Source organism: Xiphophorus hellerii, chromosome 10, assembly GCF_003331165.1.
Source record: "Xiphophorus hellerii strain 12219 chromosome 10, Xiphophorus_hellerii-4.1, whole genome shotgun sequence".
NCBI classification, from domain to species: Eukaryota; Metazoa; Chordata; class Actinopteri; order Cyprinodontiformes; family Poeciliidae; genus Xiphophorus; species Xiphophorus hellerii.
The window spans coordinates 6,116,719-6,136,568 of NC_045681.1; the positions used below are offsets into that span (position 1 = coordinate 6,116,719).

General features: G+C 37.0%; 1 protein-coding gene across 1 annotated transcript; it reads right to left on the reverse strand.

Moving 5' to 3' along the window:
* Window positions 1-8,129: 8,129 nt before the first annotated feature.
* Window positions 8,130-14,341, reverse strand: adrb1 (adrenoceptor beta 1). The gene has a single exon (XM_032573589.1). It carries the CDS (start codon window positions 13,107-13,109, stop codon window positions 11,916-11,918), a length of 1,194 nt encoding a protein of 397 aa, XP_032429480.1. The 5' UTR covers window positions 13,110-14,341; the 3' UTR covers window positions 8,130-11,915.
* Between the last annotated feature and the right edge of the window lie 5,509 nt (window positions 14,342-19,850).

The following is a 19,850-nucleotide window of genomic DNA, read 5'->3' on the forward strand; positions in this document are numbered from 1 at the left end:
CGAGCATGATAGCAGCTCTTTGAGGAGCAGATAACAGCCTCGTCCCGTCCCTGCGTGTCTGTTCAGTTTACTGCTGTCCACCATTAAAACCTCACCTGAAGTCTGCAGCCTGCGGCCGCTGAAGGCAGCCTCATAACGAATGTTATTAGGCTGTCTTGTGTCTTATGTAACTCCACAGTCAAAAATAGGTCCTTTTAAATTGAGAATATTCATGTGGCCATCAGGGTTACAGTAGTTAAGGTTTTTTATTAGAGTTTAGTTTCGTTTCAAGACTTTTTGTCTAATTTATTTAGTTTTTAGAGTGTGTTTGCTAGTTTTTTTATTAGTTAAACATTGTTTAAAAAATTTATTTTTGTCTATTTCCAGTTCAAATCTATTTGTACACTTGAAATAATACAAAACTAACTTAGAAGTAACATTTCATCAACATTTAGGAGCTTGTTTTAAGTCAATAACTCCTTAATGTTGACGAAAAACTACAGTACTTGTTCCATACATGTAAAAATGTCTTGTTATAAGTGAATTTATCTGCCAATGAAACTAGTACATTTTCCATCAATATTAATGAATTATTTACTTAAAACAAGGTCTTATATCTTGCTGAAAGTTATTTGTAAGTTTGTTTTTCTTATTTGAAGCGTACAGTTGGCAAGATTTTTGCGTTTTTACAGTGTAGTGTATTAGTTTGTTGGTTAATTTTTAGGTGCACAATTCAATAATGTCAAAGTATTGTATTGGAATTAGATATACATCGATTGAGTAACGAATAATAACATTTTAAAAAATTATTACGTTATTGTTGAACAACCAACTGACATTGGTGTTTTCTCCCAACGTTTGCTGCCGCCATTTTGCCGCCAGGAGGGCTGTGGAGTGCCGTAATTTGCCGTCAGCTGACGTAAACTGCTTGCGTGGGGGAAATAAACGATTTCATGAGTTCAATAGGCTAATAAATAGATTTATAAACAAAAAAAACGAAAGATATTAAATATATATTTTCAATATGTTTTCGTTTTATAAAAGCACGATATAACTCCAGTTAGTTTTCCCCCATTAATTACAGTTTTTATTTATTTCAATTAAAGAAAAATGTTTTCTCAATTTCAGTTTTTGTTATTTTCTTAGATTAAGAGATATAGTTAACTACAGTAACCTTGCATTGCAAAAATCCAACATATCTCTGCGACGCATTAATAAACTAATCAAAAGAACCTGCTGAGGGTTTTCTTCGCTTCTAATTATAGCATAGCAATGGCTCTGATGTTCTTTGAACTTTGCTTCGTGACACATTTGTCAACAAATTTAAAGAAGTTCAATTCAACAAGTTGAAGCTGAAACTATACGCCCCCTGCTTGCTGTGTGCGTCTGCAAAATGTCTCCCGTCTGTTCTGCAGAGGACTGACAAGGTAAAGCCCCGAGTTGACGCTGACTTGAGTTTGAAACATGAAAAGGATCAAGTTTTTTTTTCTTCTTTTTATTAGAAGGGGGAGATCGGCTTTGCTGCTCAAAAAGAGGAAAGAAACAAAGTCACTGAATAATCTTTGTACTTCAAAAGAGATTTAAACGCTGCTGGAAAATAAGTTTGCATGTAGTCATCATGGTCCCTTTCTTTTAGATTATAATACATTTATATTATTTATTCTAGACTGAATAATTATACAGCAAAAAGAAAATTCTACAAAATAAAAGGATGCACAAGCTCCTATTAGAGCCATTGTAGAAAGAAAATTGAGTAAAAACCTGACATTTTCTGAGTTTCAAAAGTTGAAAATGATCGACTTTTGAAACTCACAGAATTATTTTTTTTTTTCTTTTAGAATTTTTCTAGATTAATCTCAAAATTTCTGAGTTTTTTTTCCCATCAATTTTTAAAATTTTCAAACTCAAAATCTTAGTTTTTTTCTAGACAACATCTGAGATTAATCTAAAAAATTGTAAGTTTTTTTGGTGGAAATGTAATCCGTTTTTTTCCATCCACAATACAATATGTAGAGAATCTGAAAAATGTTATAAGTAAATGCAGCTTTGGAATCTCAAAACGTAAAATGGTAGTCGGCACGCTATTGGCTGGCGCTTGCAAAGCAGCCAATCCAAGAAAGCCATTAATTTACCTTGGCGCTGATTGGCTGAATCCCTAACAGCGGAAATGCTGTAGACGTTAGATTCTCCGGTACTGCTAAGGCGGCTTCTATTGGTTGAATTAAAGAAAATTAATTCATATTAGCTGTTTAAATTATCATAAAGGCCGTTAAATTAGAGGATGTATCATCATCATTTGTGGATTGAGCTATTTTTAGCCGGTTGCTGTGGTCCCTAACCGCTACAATTACTATTAGTGTTTTGCTGCCACCGCCATGTTGGAGAGCCTCAACATACCTTTTCAAAACTTCCTTCTTTCTTTTGTGGACAAACAACTAAAATTTTTTACCTTCTTTTCCTTTCTTTATTGCAGCCGTTTAGACCGGTAACTACTGCAGCGACAGTGTTTATTAGTTCTTAGTAATGCTGTTGCTTCTTCGATACCAGTGATTAACAGCGACTGATAAAAGTTTATCGGGCAATATGTCATGCTGCCTGTGTTTTTAGCATCAGCGAGTGTAAAACGCAGAGATTGCAAGATAAGTAGGAAGGTACAAGCTGCAGATTTTTATTCCTTAAAAGAATAATGTGATGTTTAGCACAACAACTTGCTCAAACCGGAGATAATCTTAGATTTATCTTCTTCTGCTTACCTGAAAATGGAGGGCACTTTCAAAAATAAGTCCAAAGCCCCTGCAGACTGCTGACATTTTGAAAGTCTGCACTCTAGCTGCGTCCAGAAGAAAAAAATAAATAAACGGTGACCCAATCTTCTTTTTTAGCAGTATATTTCCTCTAATTCCCCTTGGGAGCCAGGTATTTGAGTCCTTTTGGGGAACCAGATAATTTTCTACCTAAACAAAGGAATTCTTTCATCACTTTTGCTCTGGATTCTCAGATTCTCAGGTCTGCATCTTGTCACCTTTAAAGTAAAAAACCCTTAAAGCTTCCAGGCTGAATCAGGAGACTTTGAACACTCTGTGAAATCACTCGATGTGTGTTTAAATTCATCATTTGAGCCACGATGAGTCTGTGGTTCTCAGGATGATTGTGTCTATTTAAAATAAAAACTGAGCTGGTCACATAAGATCATGATCATAAGCTTTTTTTACAACTTATTTTAAGACGTTACTTCTGGTAAAATGGTGTCTTTTTTTACTAGTATTATAACTAAAACAAGACTTCTCTTAGTTTGGCCCTAATACTCCATTGTAAACCTGTTACAATAACAAATTTTGCTGGACGATAAATTGTCCCGGAACCTATCGCTATAAACAATAACATTGTTGTTTTGAGAATATTTTCAAGTAATATAATAGTAATAATGGCAAGAACACATTCTCAAAGATCAATAAAATTTAAATTCTAATGAACATTTAAACACTGGAACTGGAAGACATTTGGAATATCCAAGATAAATCAAGAGAACAACAGAAACAACAAATAAAATTAATTATGAAGTCTCTGTAAACAAAATTATCTTTCAAAAGAAGGTCTAGTTGAGACCAAAACGCCAGACTGAAGACTTTTGTCATTCAGTTTTTGGTAAAAAGAGAGAAAAACGATAAATTAAGCAAATGAAAACGATAGTTTCTTTTAATTTATCATGGGATTAATTGATTTATTATTTATTGTGAGAAGGCCTTCTCCATTGTACAACTCATATAAGTGATGATTGAAATAAAAACCAGTTTTTAAAAATAATTTTTGTAATATAATCTTTAGAAAATAAAGCAAGCAAAAAAAATCAGAAATCAAAAATGTAATGGGAAAAAAAAAATCAGTGTTTTTATCTTTAAGCCCAAATTGCATCCGGATTTCATGGAAAAATATATCTCAGACAAAGCATTTGTGTGGGCATCGATGTGCTGTGCTCTGAATCTCGGTTCACACGCTGGCAGGTCATTCAGTTTACATTACGCAACTCAAACAGGTTCTGCGGCCGACCGTGTTCACCGGAGCTCCATGAGAGCCACAGTGAGCCGATGTGAGCCAAATCCAGGCAGATGGAGGCCACAGAGGACCGACTCCGCCTGGGAACCTGAACAGATGGACCCATGAAGAGCAGCACCTGGTTTTGGCACTAAACTTTGACACTCTCTGTATGACATGAAGAAAAAAAATAATAAATTAGGTTTACGAGTCAATACGAGTTGAAACGAGTCAGAAAGAATGAGACAAATTTAGAAATCTGAGACTTTAAGTAAAAATATGTTTTATTTTAAACAATAAATCATTTGTTTCTGCTTATGTAAAACAGTGCAACATGTACCACTTTATGTTCGCATATTTATTTTAATTTAGCGTCTCTGTTGGGGTCTGATAGGGTTGTGATGATTAGCAATCAGCAGTAATTATCTTCAGGTGCTGACATTTTTTGTTTGGACAAATTGCAGCTACCCTTTGCTCCAACTAAACCCCTCTGAAGAAAATTAAATTTGCATAACATCTTAATGTGTTGTTTCTCTAAATCAGTTTTCTGATGGATCTGCTACCTAAAAGTTATTTAAATATGTTTCAACACCTTCAGTGAGACGTTTAAGAGGCAAGACTTACTGTAATTATAGTAAAGTTGGTGCTGGATGAATTTAAGTACAGATGGTGTCTGTAGGACGTGACTGGCAACAAATATTTTTGTGCGAGAATATTTTACTGCAATAAAGGATGAACCTTTTGTCATAATTTTACAAATGTTGCCAAAAAAATAAGTGCTGTCAGTCTACTATTCCTTAAAAAAAAAACAATAATTAAAGCATTTTGGAAGAATGACTTTTTCACCAGAAAAATGATTTTCTCATTTGTCACACATGATTTAAAGTATAAAGACAGACCAGCGCTTCAACATGAATCTGTTCTGTCCTGTAAATTAAGACATTTAATCTACACTTACTGATAAATTACAAACTTTCCAGTAACCAAAGCAGCTTAAATATATAATCAGCCCCACAGAAAGTGATTCAGTTTAAGCCAAAATGCAGATTAGAAAAGCAGTGCAAGAAAACTCAATTTCTACACTTGAGCAGCCCAAATATGTGTTGGGTTTACAAGCAGTTCAGTATAAAAATAAAATACACCCAAAGAGCAGGATTTAGATCAAGAAACACTGAACTTACCAGATTAGTTAGTTTGTGCTGCAGCTTTCAGATGGAAGGACAAATATTGGCGTAAACAACATGAAAACTGTTCTGTGTAAAAATTTCACGCTGCTGCTGAGCTTCTTTTGGCATCTTTTTGATTAATTACAACAAATTTAAATGCCATCGCCCACTTCAGCGTTGGTGCACAGGCCACCATGTGTCGGTCTTCTAATGACTTCATTGTTCAACATGAAGTTCGAATCAGTTATAAAGGCTCATAAAACATTTACTGCCTTGATCAATCTAACAGAGGATGTAACTCTAAGCATCGACAATAAGAAATATATGAAGCATTTGACACAGTAACTCCTGACATGCCGTCTAAGACACGGGTGTCAAACTCATTTTCGTTTTAGTCCAAATCATGATTATGAATCCTCTTAAAGGACCTGTTGTGCCAGAATGTATTGGTAAAACCTGTTCACAAACTGTTAAAATATCAATGAATTCTTAAAATTAAATATTATTGAACATCTTTTCAGTTCCTCCAGGATTTCCTGATTCTTTTTGTGACTTTTTGCAATAAAAATAGAAGTGTTTGTGGTACTAATTTGCAATATTTGTGCTTATTTATGACGGTAAATTTGACTTTTTATTACTCGCTGTGTAGATCATGGAATATAATCTGACATCAATTAAGGCTGAGGCAGCAGTTTAGTACAAGTAAGAAAGTTTTTGACAATTTTTGAGAGAAATCTGCAATAACCTCCCAATTAGTGCAAAAAAAAAGTGGTGGGATTTGATGATTTTGTGTGAATTTCCACTATAATTTTCAAGAAACTGGAGGGACTAATTGATATAATTTGGCAGTAAACAGATAAAAACTGCATTGATTTGATTGAAAACATAATATTTAAGCACACTTAGTGTTTAGTTTACAATCTAGAGGGCCATATAAGAAGCATTGGGGCCAGATTTGGCCCACGGGCCTCAAGTTTAACACACGTGGACTAGGATACCAGAGGGTTTGGTAGAAGAGATGTGGTGTAGAAATGGGTAAAAAGTTAAATTATGAATAAGCAGAAATTTGTGGAAATGGTGAACATCTTACACATTACTTGTGGCGTCCCACAGGGATCAGTGTTAAGTCCAAATGGTTTAGTTTTGTTTCAGAGTGTCAAATATATATTTGATGCATCAAAAATGGAAACCTTTGTCTTACATTGATAAAACACAAATATTTCTTTGTTCTGGATCAAATATATGGCAGATTTTAGAGGCTGTTTCAACAAAAATGATGGTTTATTCTAAACCTGAGTCTGAATAAAACCAAATTTATGATATTTGGATGGTTAAAAATACAGAGGGACACAAACTATTGATAATACATATGAAAATACATCTCTAGGTATAATTGTACATAAGAATATTTTTTTAAACACAACAATAAACAGTGTGTTCATTTAACAAGAGTGAGTTTGTGGATTTTGGTACGATGGAACTTGGAAAAAAGTTCAAATAAATTAATTTCAAAAATAAAAGAGACACTTTGGGGAGATAAAGAATGAGAATGGGTCCTTGTACTGTTTTGTCACCTGGGATTCAAACATTGGTTGCTATTTTTACAAATCTTTACTGTGTAATATTGAAATTTGGAATGGAAGTGTTTGTTTTATTTGTGAAATAAATAATTTGAAGATAATTTAATAAAAAAAAGACTGTTTTTTTTACTTCTCTCTATTCTACCTGGACAGGACAGTCTGTTTTGAATGTCTGATTAGTTTGTTCTTTACCAATAAAACATCATTACACTTCTATAAACCAAGCTCTCTTTCAGGATTTTACCATTTCAGCTATTTTCCAAAACCTTCCTGCAAGGATTTAACGAACAAGGTGCAGCGTCTCACCCCGAGTGAGGTCACGTTGATGGTAATCTGTGTACTCTCTCTTTGAGCAGCCAAAATGTCTGCTGATACACATGCAATTTAAAGCAATTACTCTTAAAGCAGCTGATTAGCTTCTCCATCTGGGAGCTCAATGCCAAATGTAAAGTCCTGGCCAAACAAACAAACAATGGTCAGTGATGTCTCTGGCAGGAGGCCATCGGTGTTTCTGCATTCAGGTTGTTGTTTCCCCCCCCCAAAAAACTCGGCCTCATTCGCACTCATTACCTCAGCAAATCATGTCTAAACAATGTTCTGAAGCCAAACAGCTGAGCTCACTTTCAGTCAGTATTTTTCTTTTTTTTTTAAGGTCCTGATTAAGATGTACGGCTCACTCCTTTTAGGAGGGCGACATTAGCATAACACATCACACTAATGCATTTTAAAGGTGCCCAGCTTAAGGGTTTATTAATATTCCCCAGAGGAAAGTGCAAATCTCTTCCGTAAGAACCACTTCATAACACCAGCTGGCATGATGTTTATTAAAACATTTTCTATTGGCTTTTAGAGCGAACGCTCGGGGGAGATGCTGCCCCGAGGTTAGCATCAGGAAGGATTCAGGTGAGAGTGAAAACACCAGATTGTACATCAGCTGCACAAACGTTAGACAAATGCTCTCTGTTGAAATGGAGTTTTTCTTTTATCTCCGAAACCTGATTCAGCTTGAGTTTGCATCACAAAGATGCATCGAAAAGTGTAAAGGCGTCGAACTTGAGGCGACGGGCGCGTTTTTGACATGTTTGGTGTAAACAACCATTGCCGTTTTCCAAAAAGCAACTGACTTTAAAACACCTGCCAGTGTTAGTTGTTTTTTTAAAAAATATATATATATATCTGTATTGACAGATCAGAACAGATAACTGCGATCAGTGCACTTCTAGTCACAACCAGCTATTAGGTTCATGAGGCAACGACTTTTTCACGATGCACCAGTTTGGTTTGGATAACATTTCCATTTAGTAGGTAAATTACAAGTATTTAATTAATTAGAGAAAACATCTCATTCAATTGAATCCACAAGAAATACGTCTTGAATGATCTTGAAACTTGCTTTTATTTTCACAGACATTAAAGCACCACCTCACAACAGCTCTTAAAGCCGGAGACGGACAGCAAGAGAGAGGCTCTTCATCAACATTTCATCACTTCGCGCTGCAGTATGTACAACAGGCGTCCGCCCCGCAAACACTCTCCTCATTTTAAAAGACACGGCGGAATAAATACACGTCTTATTTTACATGATGTTTAATATAAACAAGTACCTGTCATAGTGCAAATTGCACTTGCCGACGGCTGTGAGGTAAAAACACATTGTGAGCTATACAAGACAAATGCTTTTAAATATCAACCAGCTTATTGTAGCGCGCCGGAGCGGTTCCGTAAGCATCATGATGTGGGATTATCTGAGAACCAATCACCATCCTCATCACCGCAGGCATGGAAGTGACTGCTTAACCAAGTAATTTAGACAAAAAATAAATAAATAAAAATATTTTGGGGGAGTGAATTACAAGAGAGGATGTGCGTCTTTTTGTTTTATTTAAATCTGTGTGTGCTGTGTTTCTGAATCACAGCGCTCCAGAGCCGGACCAAGGCTGAACGAGGCCCTGAGCTGAGTTTTATCGGGGAGGGGTGGCACCAGTTAAATCACTCTGCCACCAGTGGGCTCCAACCATATTTCATCTTACTTCTTTGCATTTTTGTATGTGGCGTTTGAAATTTTTAATTTAATATATTTTGAGTTTAAAATTAAAATTTTTTTATGTAACAAACCGTCCACTGTCGCCGCATACTTTCTCAGGAAAGTTAATGACGTGATGCTGGTCTTTCTTTGATTGAAACATTTGTACAAATTGACATTATAAACTGAATCTGACTGCTTTAAATTATTATTAGGATTGTTAGTGTGTACTTGACGTTTTCTGGATATATAATTGAATGTTTCGTTTGTGGTTTGTTTTGTTGATTCTATATTGATAAACCTAACAGAAAAAAATTCAATACAAGTTGTTTTACATTAAATTAATGAGCTAATGATTAATTAAATCAACTATCTCTGGATGTGTTGAGATTGGAAAAAATGATTAGTTGACTCAAATTATCTGTTTAATAAATAGAATTGTGTAAAAATCCTCCATTGAAACAAACTAAATAGTGAAATCAATTATTTTTTGAGGCTATTGAGATGTTTCTGCTGTTGAGATTATTTCAAGTAGTAAACAAAAACTGCTATACTAAAGTAGATATGGGCAGAGAAATTAAATTTAAAATGACCTAATAATTTTGTAGTTCTAAGGGTGTAGGTAGATGTAAAATATTGACTTATTAAAATCCTGAATCATAGTTTATTCTCTAAATTCAAACATGACAGCGCATGTGGTTCATCTGTAAACCAAAAGAAAAATGCTTTCTAAGGTCAGACACAAACAAAAATGATTAAATTACCTTTTAATTTTGACTCTTGTTAAGTCAGTGAACATTTTATGGTTGAAAATCTGTTTAAACAATGTCTATTCTTACCTTTGAATATCTAGGATACAATATGAAAGTGTTGGATCTAAAAGTTGAAGATGAACTGATCCTGGCTGATATGACGTTTATTTATTGGAGATCTGACCTCAAATTGTGACTTATAAAGAAAATATAAAAGAAAAAAAGTGCTGCAGGTCTACAATGAAAGCATAAAAAATACTTAACATTCACTGAAATTAAACTAGCAGTTTCCCCAACATACACAACAACCCTTAATGTTGAAATCAGGATCAATGGGAACTTTTAAGCCTTGAAGGTTTTCCTCTCTATTAGTGCAACTTGTGTTTTTGTCGAATTCTTACAGGTCGTGTAAGAATTAAATTTCTCTCAGGGCCAGCAGGCTAGCAGGGGGCGCTAAGCCGTCACAAACACAGCTTATATCTGGTGTCAACAGAGATAAACCCCAGCGTGTCGGAGGCCCAGCTTGGATTAAACCCAGCAGCCCCGACGGCTACTTAATCCTTTAATCGGTTTCATTACGTTTCCCTATTGTCTCAGGAAAATGGCAAAATAACTAAAAGAAAATAAACCTAAAAAAATAAAACTACATTCATTAGAAAGTTTTTAATGGTTTGTTTTAAAACTTTTCTTAATGTGATGACAAATAAGAAGTTTTGATGACCATGTCCTAGTAATTCTAGTATGATTGGGGCGCCCCCTGGTGGTTTGGAGTTCCAAGCAGCAGCTTAGCTCGCTTCTGCCACAGACTGGCTTTAGAGCGTAAGCATCATGATGGGGGATTGTTTTAAAACCTGCTTTATAATAATCATCTCTACGGATAGAAATGAGACTCTTATCCAATAAATTTAACTTTAAAAAATATATAGTTTTTGTGAATGAATCACTTTAGTAGGTGTGGACATTTTAATAAGAGCAAACTATATTCTGTTAGATTTTTACCTGCTGTCAGATGTTTTAAAAAACAAGAAAACTTTTTAAATCCTCGTTTTTCATCAAAAGATTTTACTTAATATGAACATTTTAATTACTTATTTTATAAATGATATTCATAAATCCTATGAGACACTTGAAAGTAGGTTCATAGCATACTGAAGAGTGCTGATTAGGATGGTTTGGGGTCCTAACCAGGAGCTTGGTGCACTTATGCTTTGGGCCGGCTTTAACTGTAAAAATCATAGTAGATTTTAAAACCCACCATTGATAAAAATGTGATTGCTTAATTTTAAGAAAATTAGGGTTAAAAAAATACTTTTAGGAATAAATTAGGCTGGTGGATGTGCTGTTTCTTTGGGTAAAATTTACTTTCAGACATTTTATAACCAGAAAAATATCTGGTTTTACTTGATTTTCTGACTGAAATATCATGTTTTATATTGAAAAAAAAAAAAAAAACTCACTTAAACATTTATAAACATTTTCTATATCTACCAGAAGGAATAATAATTTGTTTTGATTTTTGTGTTTTCAAGTTTCCTGAAAGTTCCACTAAACCTCCATCATCAAAAAATGTATAATTTTTTTTTTTTTTTTTTACAATTTTAAAGGTTTTTCTTATTTACATTCATTCATCTCACAGTGAAGCAGTTTTTTGTGTGTGTGCTCTTCAAAATAATTTTCAGAACTTTGTTTTACATCTAAAACAAAACTTTCTTCTTCTTTTCAACTTAAAATTCAGAAACCGTTGGAGAAAATGATAAAAGTAGCCTACATTACGCACTTTCATAATAACAAATGGAAAGTCTTTAAATGTTTGCTTTTGCGGAAAAATTACATTTAAAAAAAAGCACTTGTAAAAGATGATAAATTCATGAGTTGTAAAGAAATGTATAAAAACGAATTTAAATAATTTTAAATTCAGAAACAAATGTACGTTGAGAGCCCCCTGTTGGCTTGGGAGTGTATAGCAGCAGCTTAGATCGCTACTGCCTTGGTCCGGCTCTGTTGGGATTATTTTAAAATGCTCTCCACATATAAATCGGGTAATTTATCCATTACGTTTAGAGTAAAAAACAAAAAACACAATATTTTAGTATATAAATAATTGTTTTAAAAAATATAACAAATGCGTTCTACCTTCTTGTTTTTCTTTTTGGCAAATTTGGATTTTAGATTTTTTATATATTAAAAGTGTTTGATTCTGCAGGATTTTCCAAACTTCGTCACTTTGTTCTACATTTTTGAAAACACCTTAAAGGAAATTCCTCATACCTGTCCCAAAATGACGATCGATTTGGATGCATTTTGGTTTTTATTCGCACAGGCTGAAGGTTTTTTTTGTTGTTTTTTTTAAGCAATAACAATAAGTTAATTTCAATATTTTCCTTCACATCTGGGACTCAGAGTGAGGCAGTTTCCCAGTCCCCATCAAGCTGGTGTCGCTGTTGTCCAGGGCGGCGCAGTCCGACCACATCTCCAGCGTACCGGGCTCCAGAGCGGAAACAAAGCCGCCGGAGCACCGCGACAGGTCGCAGGAGCTGATGTGCAGCCGGCGGTCCGCCTGCCTCGGGCAGCACAGCAGCCTCTTGAAGGCCTTCCTGAAGTCCGGACTCCGGCAGTAGATGATCGGGTTAAAGGCGGAGTTCACGTAGCCTAACCAGTTCAGGAACACAAACAGGTTCTTGTCCACCACCTCAGCGCAGAACACCCGCACCACATTGACGATGAAGAAGGGCAGCCAGCACAAGGTGAACGTCCCCATGATGATGCCCAGAGTCTTGAGCGCCTTCTGCTCTCTGAGCGCCAGGATCTTCGACGGCCTCTTCTTGCACTTGGAGGTCAGTCCGGTTAGGGTGTTGTGGAACCTGCCCTCGCACTTGTCGATCTTCCTCAGCTGCTTTTTGGCCTCTCTGTACACCCGCGCGTAAACAAAAATCATGACCAGGAGCGGAATGTAGAAGGAAATGATGGATGAGGAGATGGCGTAAGCCCTGTTGGTCACAAAGTCGCAGCAGTGGGGGTCATCGTAGCAGGCGGTGTCCACGCTGTCGCGGGACCAGTGCATGAGGATGGGGAGGAAGGAGACCAGCCCGGAGATGCCCCACACCACGCACACCACCGCCCTGGCGCGGGCTTTGGTTAACAAGCTCTGGTAGCGGAAAGGTGAGGTGATGGCCACATACCTGTCGATGGCGATTACGCACAGAGTCTCTATGCTGGCGGTGACGCAGAGCACGTCCACGGAGATCCAGAACTCGCAGAAGAACGAGCCGTACATCCAGGAGCCGCGCACCTCCAGCGCCGCGCCAAATGGCACAACCAGAAGCCCCATGATGAGGTCCGCACTCGCAAGCGACACGATGAACACGTTGGTGAGCGTCTGCAGCCGCTGCGTCTTGGCTATAGCCACGATCACCAGGATGTTCCCGAACACGATGGACAGGACGATCAGACCCATCACCAGGCTCATCCCGGCCAGCCAGTGCTCGGACGCGGCCGCAGCGGAGCCCGACGCGTCGGACGCCTCGCTCCCGGTGCCGTTGTGGAGGTTCACCGGCGAAGACGCGCCGCCGTCCCCCATGACGGGCTGCAGCTGCACTCTGAGCCCACACGGTTCGAGTTCATCAGAAGACCCGCAGCTCTTATCCCATCGCGCGTCAACTCCATCTGGAGCTCCCGCGCGGATCTGCGCCTGATGCCTCACCGGACTGGGACAGCTAGGCAGGCGGTGACATCACCGCGGCGCACCGGCCAATCAGGGAGTCCGGCTGGGTCCCAGCGGCGAGGATGAGGAGGCAAAGCGGCACCTGAGCGTCAAAATCCTTAAAACAACAGTTTCTCTCCTCTGAATGCGCATGAATACATTACTTAGAGAGACAGTTCCTGAAGAAAACTTTGAGGACATGTTAAGCACAAGATAGGGGCGCATCCAGGACGTTTTAAAAGAGGGCCGTCCCATGGGGACAATAAAGGGCTGTTGATGTTGGAAAAGTTAATATAGGGAGGAGTTCTATCAAGCTTGCTTTTAAATGTTCATATCCAAAAATGAGACTATCCAAAATGTATTTCAATGATTAAATTCAAAGACTGAACTGTTTGCAATCATTACATCCAGTGGGATACAGTTACTTTTGATGCTAAACACTTAAAACTACTGGAAAAAATAATATATATAGCTATATATACAGTTTTTTCAAAAAATAGAAATAGCATATTAAAAATGATTTTAAAAGAGAAATAATGAGGAAGACTGCTTACTGTCATTGATATCCTCCTCAAGCAAAGCAAGCCACTAAAGAGTCAGACTTTTTACAAAGTGCGTTATTAAAATATATTCATGGAAAGTTTAGTGAAAGGAAAAAGTACGGTGGAGAAAGATGCACAGGCAGTGTTTTGATCCTACAAAGGTGTATGGAAAACGACTGACTTGAGAGAACAAAAACGCACAGAAGATCACTGCAAAAAGTTTGTCAGGAAAATTCAGCGGAAGGAGAAACTGAAGCAAAATCTGTTCAATAGCAGCTGGAGCCAGGGATTCAGGAGTTACAACAAAGATGTTTTCAATAAATGGGCTAAAACTGTTGCATTTCTTGCGATCGCCTCCATGTCACGCTGCACTGATGCAGCAATTCATGCAAATTGAGAATTGAGGGAATTAAAGGAACAGAACATGAACATGCTGTTCAAAAATATAAGATTTTAGTTTTTAAAAATCTATTTTTATTGGTTGAATTTAATATTCTGTTCCAGAAACCGGTATTTTTTTTATTATATGAAAGCTAAAATAACACAGATTTAACGAGCCCTTGAAATACATCACTCTATATAAGAAATATATTATATTATACACTGCTCAAAAAAATAAAGGGAACACTTAAACAGGTGTTTAACACTTAAAGTGTTCCCTTTATTTTTTTGAGCAGTATATATTATTATATAAGAAATATGTTCAATGAATAATTTAAATTGAAAAACAAAGTGTTTAAGCGGAGGCTACATCTAAACATGCTTTTGTTTTCATGTTATATTTAATGTTTCTAAGTTATTTTAAAATCATCTGGTAGCACAATAGGCAGATATTTAGCAAATACATCTACATTAAACCTAATAACAGTTGATATTTTTGTGCTTCTGTGTTCAAATATTGCATGTTTATAGCTTTTAATTAGGCTTACATTTTATTTTAGGCCCTTTAATTACAGTTTAAAATTATTTGATGTACCAATATAGCCCAGTTCACCCTCTGTTTAGTTTCTTTAAGTAAATGAACATTTTATAGGACGAGTGGAGCCGTTTACTCGTCTCCCTACCTGAATGTTATATGACCGTTTGGGTAAAACTCCTTCAGACTGTGGGAACATGCTGTGTCCGAGACATTATGAACCACAGAGTTTCATCACTTGCCATCACAAACAAGATTTGTTTTCCCACAGGCCCAATTTATAATCTTTTATTTTTTTATCTCCAAGAATACATTCCCTGCGCATGAGATCCATCTCATCCACAGACCTGCGCGTTGCTTCACGGGAGCTGTGTTGCACCAAACTTATCTCAACGGGGACATAAAGCAGGCAGAGCTCGGCTGCCAGCCAGCCGGACGTTTCATTTCATGCATCCAAGTGAAGATTGCTGATCATTAAATACCAGCATGAATGAAAAAGTTCAGGTGTGAACTGGGGATGGACAGAGAATCTGCAAGAATAAAAACTATTACTCTGGGTTTCAAAAATCGACTTTTTGGAGATTGTCTGTTTCTTCAACTGAATTAGGACTATTTTGCACTGCGGAGTCCAAAAATGAAATCTATTTTTCTCAATCAGGTCTAATTATATCTAATTTGATTTAAAGAAATCTGATCTTCTGACTAAATTCATGACGTTTTTGTGACATTATCAGTTCATTTCTGTTAATATTTCTGATCCAAAAAAATGTTTTATAACAGAGTGTATTAATTAAATAATACAAACCTGGATTTCTGTAAATTGAAGAATAATCACTGATAAGGGTAAGTACATGTAAATTGAAGATTAAGTCTTCACTGTGCAAAATATGTAGCATCAAAATTACCATAAAACAGTTGACAATTTGACCAGTGCTATCATAAGCACTCAAATACTTTTACACCAGCGTTCGCAACCTGAACCCTGCGACCCCAGGAGCTGCAACAGAACTCGACACCTACCCAACAAGGCAACGCCCACATCCCCTCCAAAACTCTCTTAAAACAGCTGGATGTTTCCTATAGCTTGAAATGCGGAAAATGAAGTGATGAAGCTTTTTTCTTCCTGGAGGCTCAGTTCTTTGTCCATCCATCCATCCACCCATTTTCTTCCGCTTTATCCGGGGTCGGGTCGCAGGGGTAGCAGCTTCAGAAGACTTGGACTTCCCTCTCCCCAGCCACTTGTTCCAGCTCCTCCAGGGGAATCCCAAGGCGTTCCCAGGCCAGCCGAGAAACTTAGTCCCTCCAGCGTGTCCTGGGTCTTTCCCGGTTCCTCCTCCCGGTGGGATGTGCCCGGAACCAGGAGGCATCCTGACCAGATGCCCGATCCACCTCAACTGGCTCCTCTCGATGTGAAGGAGCAGCGGCTCTACTCTGAGTCCCTCCTGGATATCTGAGCTTCTCACCCTATCTCTAAGGGAGAGCCCAGCCACCCTACGGAGAAAACCCATTTCGGCCGCTTGTATCCGTGACCCAAAGCTCATGACCATAGATGAGGGTGGGAACGTAGATCGACCGGTAAATCAAGAGCTTTGCTTTTTGGCTCTGTTCTCTCTTCACCACGACAGACTGGTACAGCGCCCGCTTCACTGCAGACGCTGCGCCAATCCGCCTGTCGACCTCTCGCTTCCTTCTTCCCTCATTCGTGAACAAGATCCCGAGATACTTGAACTCCTCATCTTGGGGCAGGACACAGTGGAGCTTGAGTGTTTTCTTTGATTTTCAGTAAGAAACACCTAAATATGGGGTTGACGAGTTCAGAAAAATCTACAAAAGCATTACTACTCCTGCAGTCTTTTCAAAAGAACTACAAATTTCATAATATTTTAGTAGAAATTATGCATAATTAAGATTGAAAACGCACAAGTCTAATATTATCTTGCTAAACGCTGTTGATTGAAAAAAACAAACATGTGGAAGTAGATGCTTCAAGTCAGATAAGACCAAAATGTATCTTTTTGACCAATATGCAAAGTGCAACACTTGGAGAAAGACTAAAGCTAGACGCTTTATTCCTTTGGTGAAACACAATGGTGGTGGCATCATGCTGCAGGGATGATTTCCTCAAGGATCTCTATCTGTTGGCCCATTCAATGTTCTGAAATCTAATTCAGAATCAGTGGTGAGATTTATGGGTCGAATACAAACACACTAAATATTTCAGATTCTTAATTCTGTGAAATATTTAAGAAAATAATAAATTACTTCCTTCCACTTCAAAACTTATTTCTGTTGGTGTATAAAATAAAATAAAATAGATTAAATATTTGTGGTTGTAACGTGAAAACAGGTTTAAATTTTCATGCAGTACCAAGATTCTTTGCAAAAAGCCAAAATAATCAGTGGAGTGACAAAATAATGCAAGCAAACTGATTATCAAACAGCGTTCGGGCAATAAAAGTGACATTTTGTGTTAGTTTTAATTGGTCATTCTTTCTTTTAATTTTGTAAAGGACACTGGTAAAGAAACCAGAGATAAATCATGTGATTTATCAGGATGCAAAACAAATCAAACAGTCTCTGAAAGCAAACTGCTGTGCCTCCAGATCAATACTGGGGTAAAGAGTCAGACTGATTTCATTAACCAACACGGAGCAGCAGAAAGCAGGATTGTAAACTCTTCTGATGAATCCATTCGGCATGGATTAGATTAGCCTCCATCACTTCAATTCAAGTCTTTCGGCGTGAAAATATCCGTGGAAAAGCTTGTATTGTGTGCACTTCCTTTTTGCTTTCTTTGCATTTTTCCCACAGCCTGGAAGAAATATTGTCCACCACTCTGAGTCTGCTGATTCTCTGCACTGCAGCTTTCGTTTGCAGATATTCAATGAAATTATTTAAGCAACCCCAGTGGAATTGGTTGCCTCTTGTGCTTAAATATCTTCTCGAGTTGAAAGAAATGCAAAAATGGACTTTGGAGAGCGTATATGTAGCTAAAGTGGCACTTTAGCGAGTTTAAAAGTATTGCAGAAAGAGCAGTAGTGAATAAATATGTTGGTACTTAAAGCCTCATTTGACACAGCTTGTCATTATTCAGTACAATAATTCGCCCACTTCCACCAGAGCATCCTTCACCACTGAGCAGCGACATCCCACATATCCTGACGTAAAGTCAGCACACTGGCTTTAGCCGAGCAGAGCGGGTTGTGCTTGACCTCAGCGCTTGACCCCGTGTGAACGCAGGCAGAGAGTCAAAAGTTTGAGTTCGTCATCTGCAGTGATGCTTGTTTAAAAACCGAACCTGAGGCAGAGAAACAGAGAAGCTACAAGAGAAATGTTCTGCTTTTTTCAGTGTCACAGTTGGGAAATGTTTTCATCTGTTGCAGAGGTATGATTATAATTTAGTCACAATGAGTTTTCCCTGCAGTCAAATCCATGGGAACAAAAAAAAACTAGAAGTTTTCATCATCACGTTAATAATATTTAATCAAGAATCTGGATAAAGGCGAGTTTTTGTAAGCAGCTAAAAATAATTTTTTTCTCTTACAGACTTTGTTTTGTTTTTGAGATAATTGCAAATTAATACCGTAGTTTCCATCTCTATGAAAAATTGAGATGTAAATGACTAATTACACCTTTACTAGTACTAATTTAAGTATCTGACTGTACTTAAACCAGATTTAAATAGGTAGGAAGAATAAAAAACAAAATAAAATACAAATAAAAAAAAACAACTTTAATCGCAGAATTCCGACTTTTTTCTTAGAATTCTGACATTTGATCTCAGAAGATTAAAGTTAGAATTCTGAGAGAAAAAGTTGGAATTCTGAGAAAACGTTTTAAATTTCGAGAAAATTTTTAATTGTGAGAAAAAGTCATAATTCTGAGAGAGGAAAAAAAAGTCGAGAAAAGAAGTTGGAATTTTGATTTGGCCAAAACCCATTTTATTTTGTTTGGTCTCATGAAAGCTGTACAATCCAACAAACTAATGAATCCAGTCATTAGTTTACACACATCCCAGTTCGATCCTAGTTATCAAACAATGTGGTGAAATCAGTAATTCCTTGATGAAAAACTAATATTTATAAGTGAAAATATCTCTTCATGGAACAAGACATTTTTTCCATAAGTTGAAATATTTTGTTCCATGAACATATTATTTTATCAATATTAAGGAATTGTTGACTAAAAACCAACTCCTATGTTTTGCTGAAAAGTTACCTGTAAGTTAGTTTTGTCTTATTTCAAGTGTATTTAAAATATTTGCACTGGAAACCAGACCAAAAATACTTGGTTAGATTTTGTGTTTTTATAGTGTAGCGACAGCCGATCCTCTACTTAATACTCCAGTTGTATTATTATCCTTCATATGAGCATCTTTCTGATGTTTTGAGGGGTTTTTTTACATTTTGTTTTCTCCATTTATCTCATCGTACTCAACAGTATGCTTCAAGTTAATCAAGCCAGTGTGTGTGCGGGTGTGTGTGTGTGTGTGGCCTCTGGCAGCGATGCCAGCAGTTGGAATCAGACAGGGTTAATGATGCTGTCAGAACAACAGTGAAGGAGGCAGATAAGGGGCAGAAGGAGCAAGACAGGGGGGCAGCAGCAGCTCTTCTTTTATTACTTGGTTTTCACTCTGTTGTCTTTGAAAACAGATTATCAGAGTTAGACTTTAGAAACTTCCCACTCCAGACTCACACATGGTTCTTTATAAATAAACCATTGGGCCCATTCCAGTCAAGACACAACCTTTTATAATTACTGCCTTGGCTGAAAACTGATTTTGATGTAGCTATGTACTTGGAAAAAAATGAAAGTAAGGGAAGATCATTGGCTGAACCCAAAGGTTTACAGTTTTAGGTTCAGTTTTAAAATCTACAGTCATATTTAAGTCCCGGTAGGTAGGAAGAAATAAATGTAAAAGGCAGCTTTTCAAAATAAAACAAGCAACAACAAAAACACCAGTAAATAAAGTTGTAATATTAGGACTTTATTCTTGTACGACTTTATTCTTGCACTATAATGATTTTATTCTCAAAATATGACTATTTTCATACAACTTTATTCTCGTACGACTTAATTCTCATATGACTATTCTCATAATATTATGACTTTATTCTCATAATACTACAACTTTATTCTTGCATGGTTTGATTCTTTCAA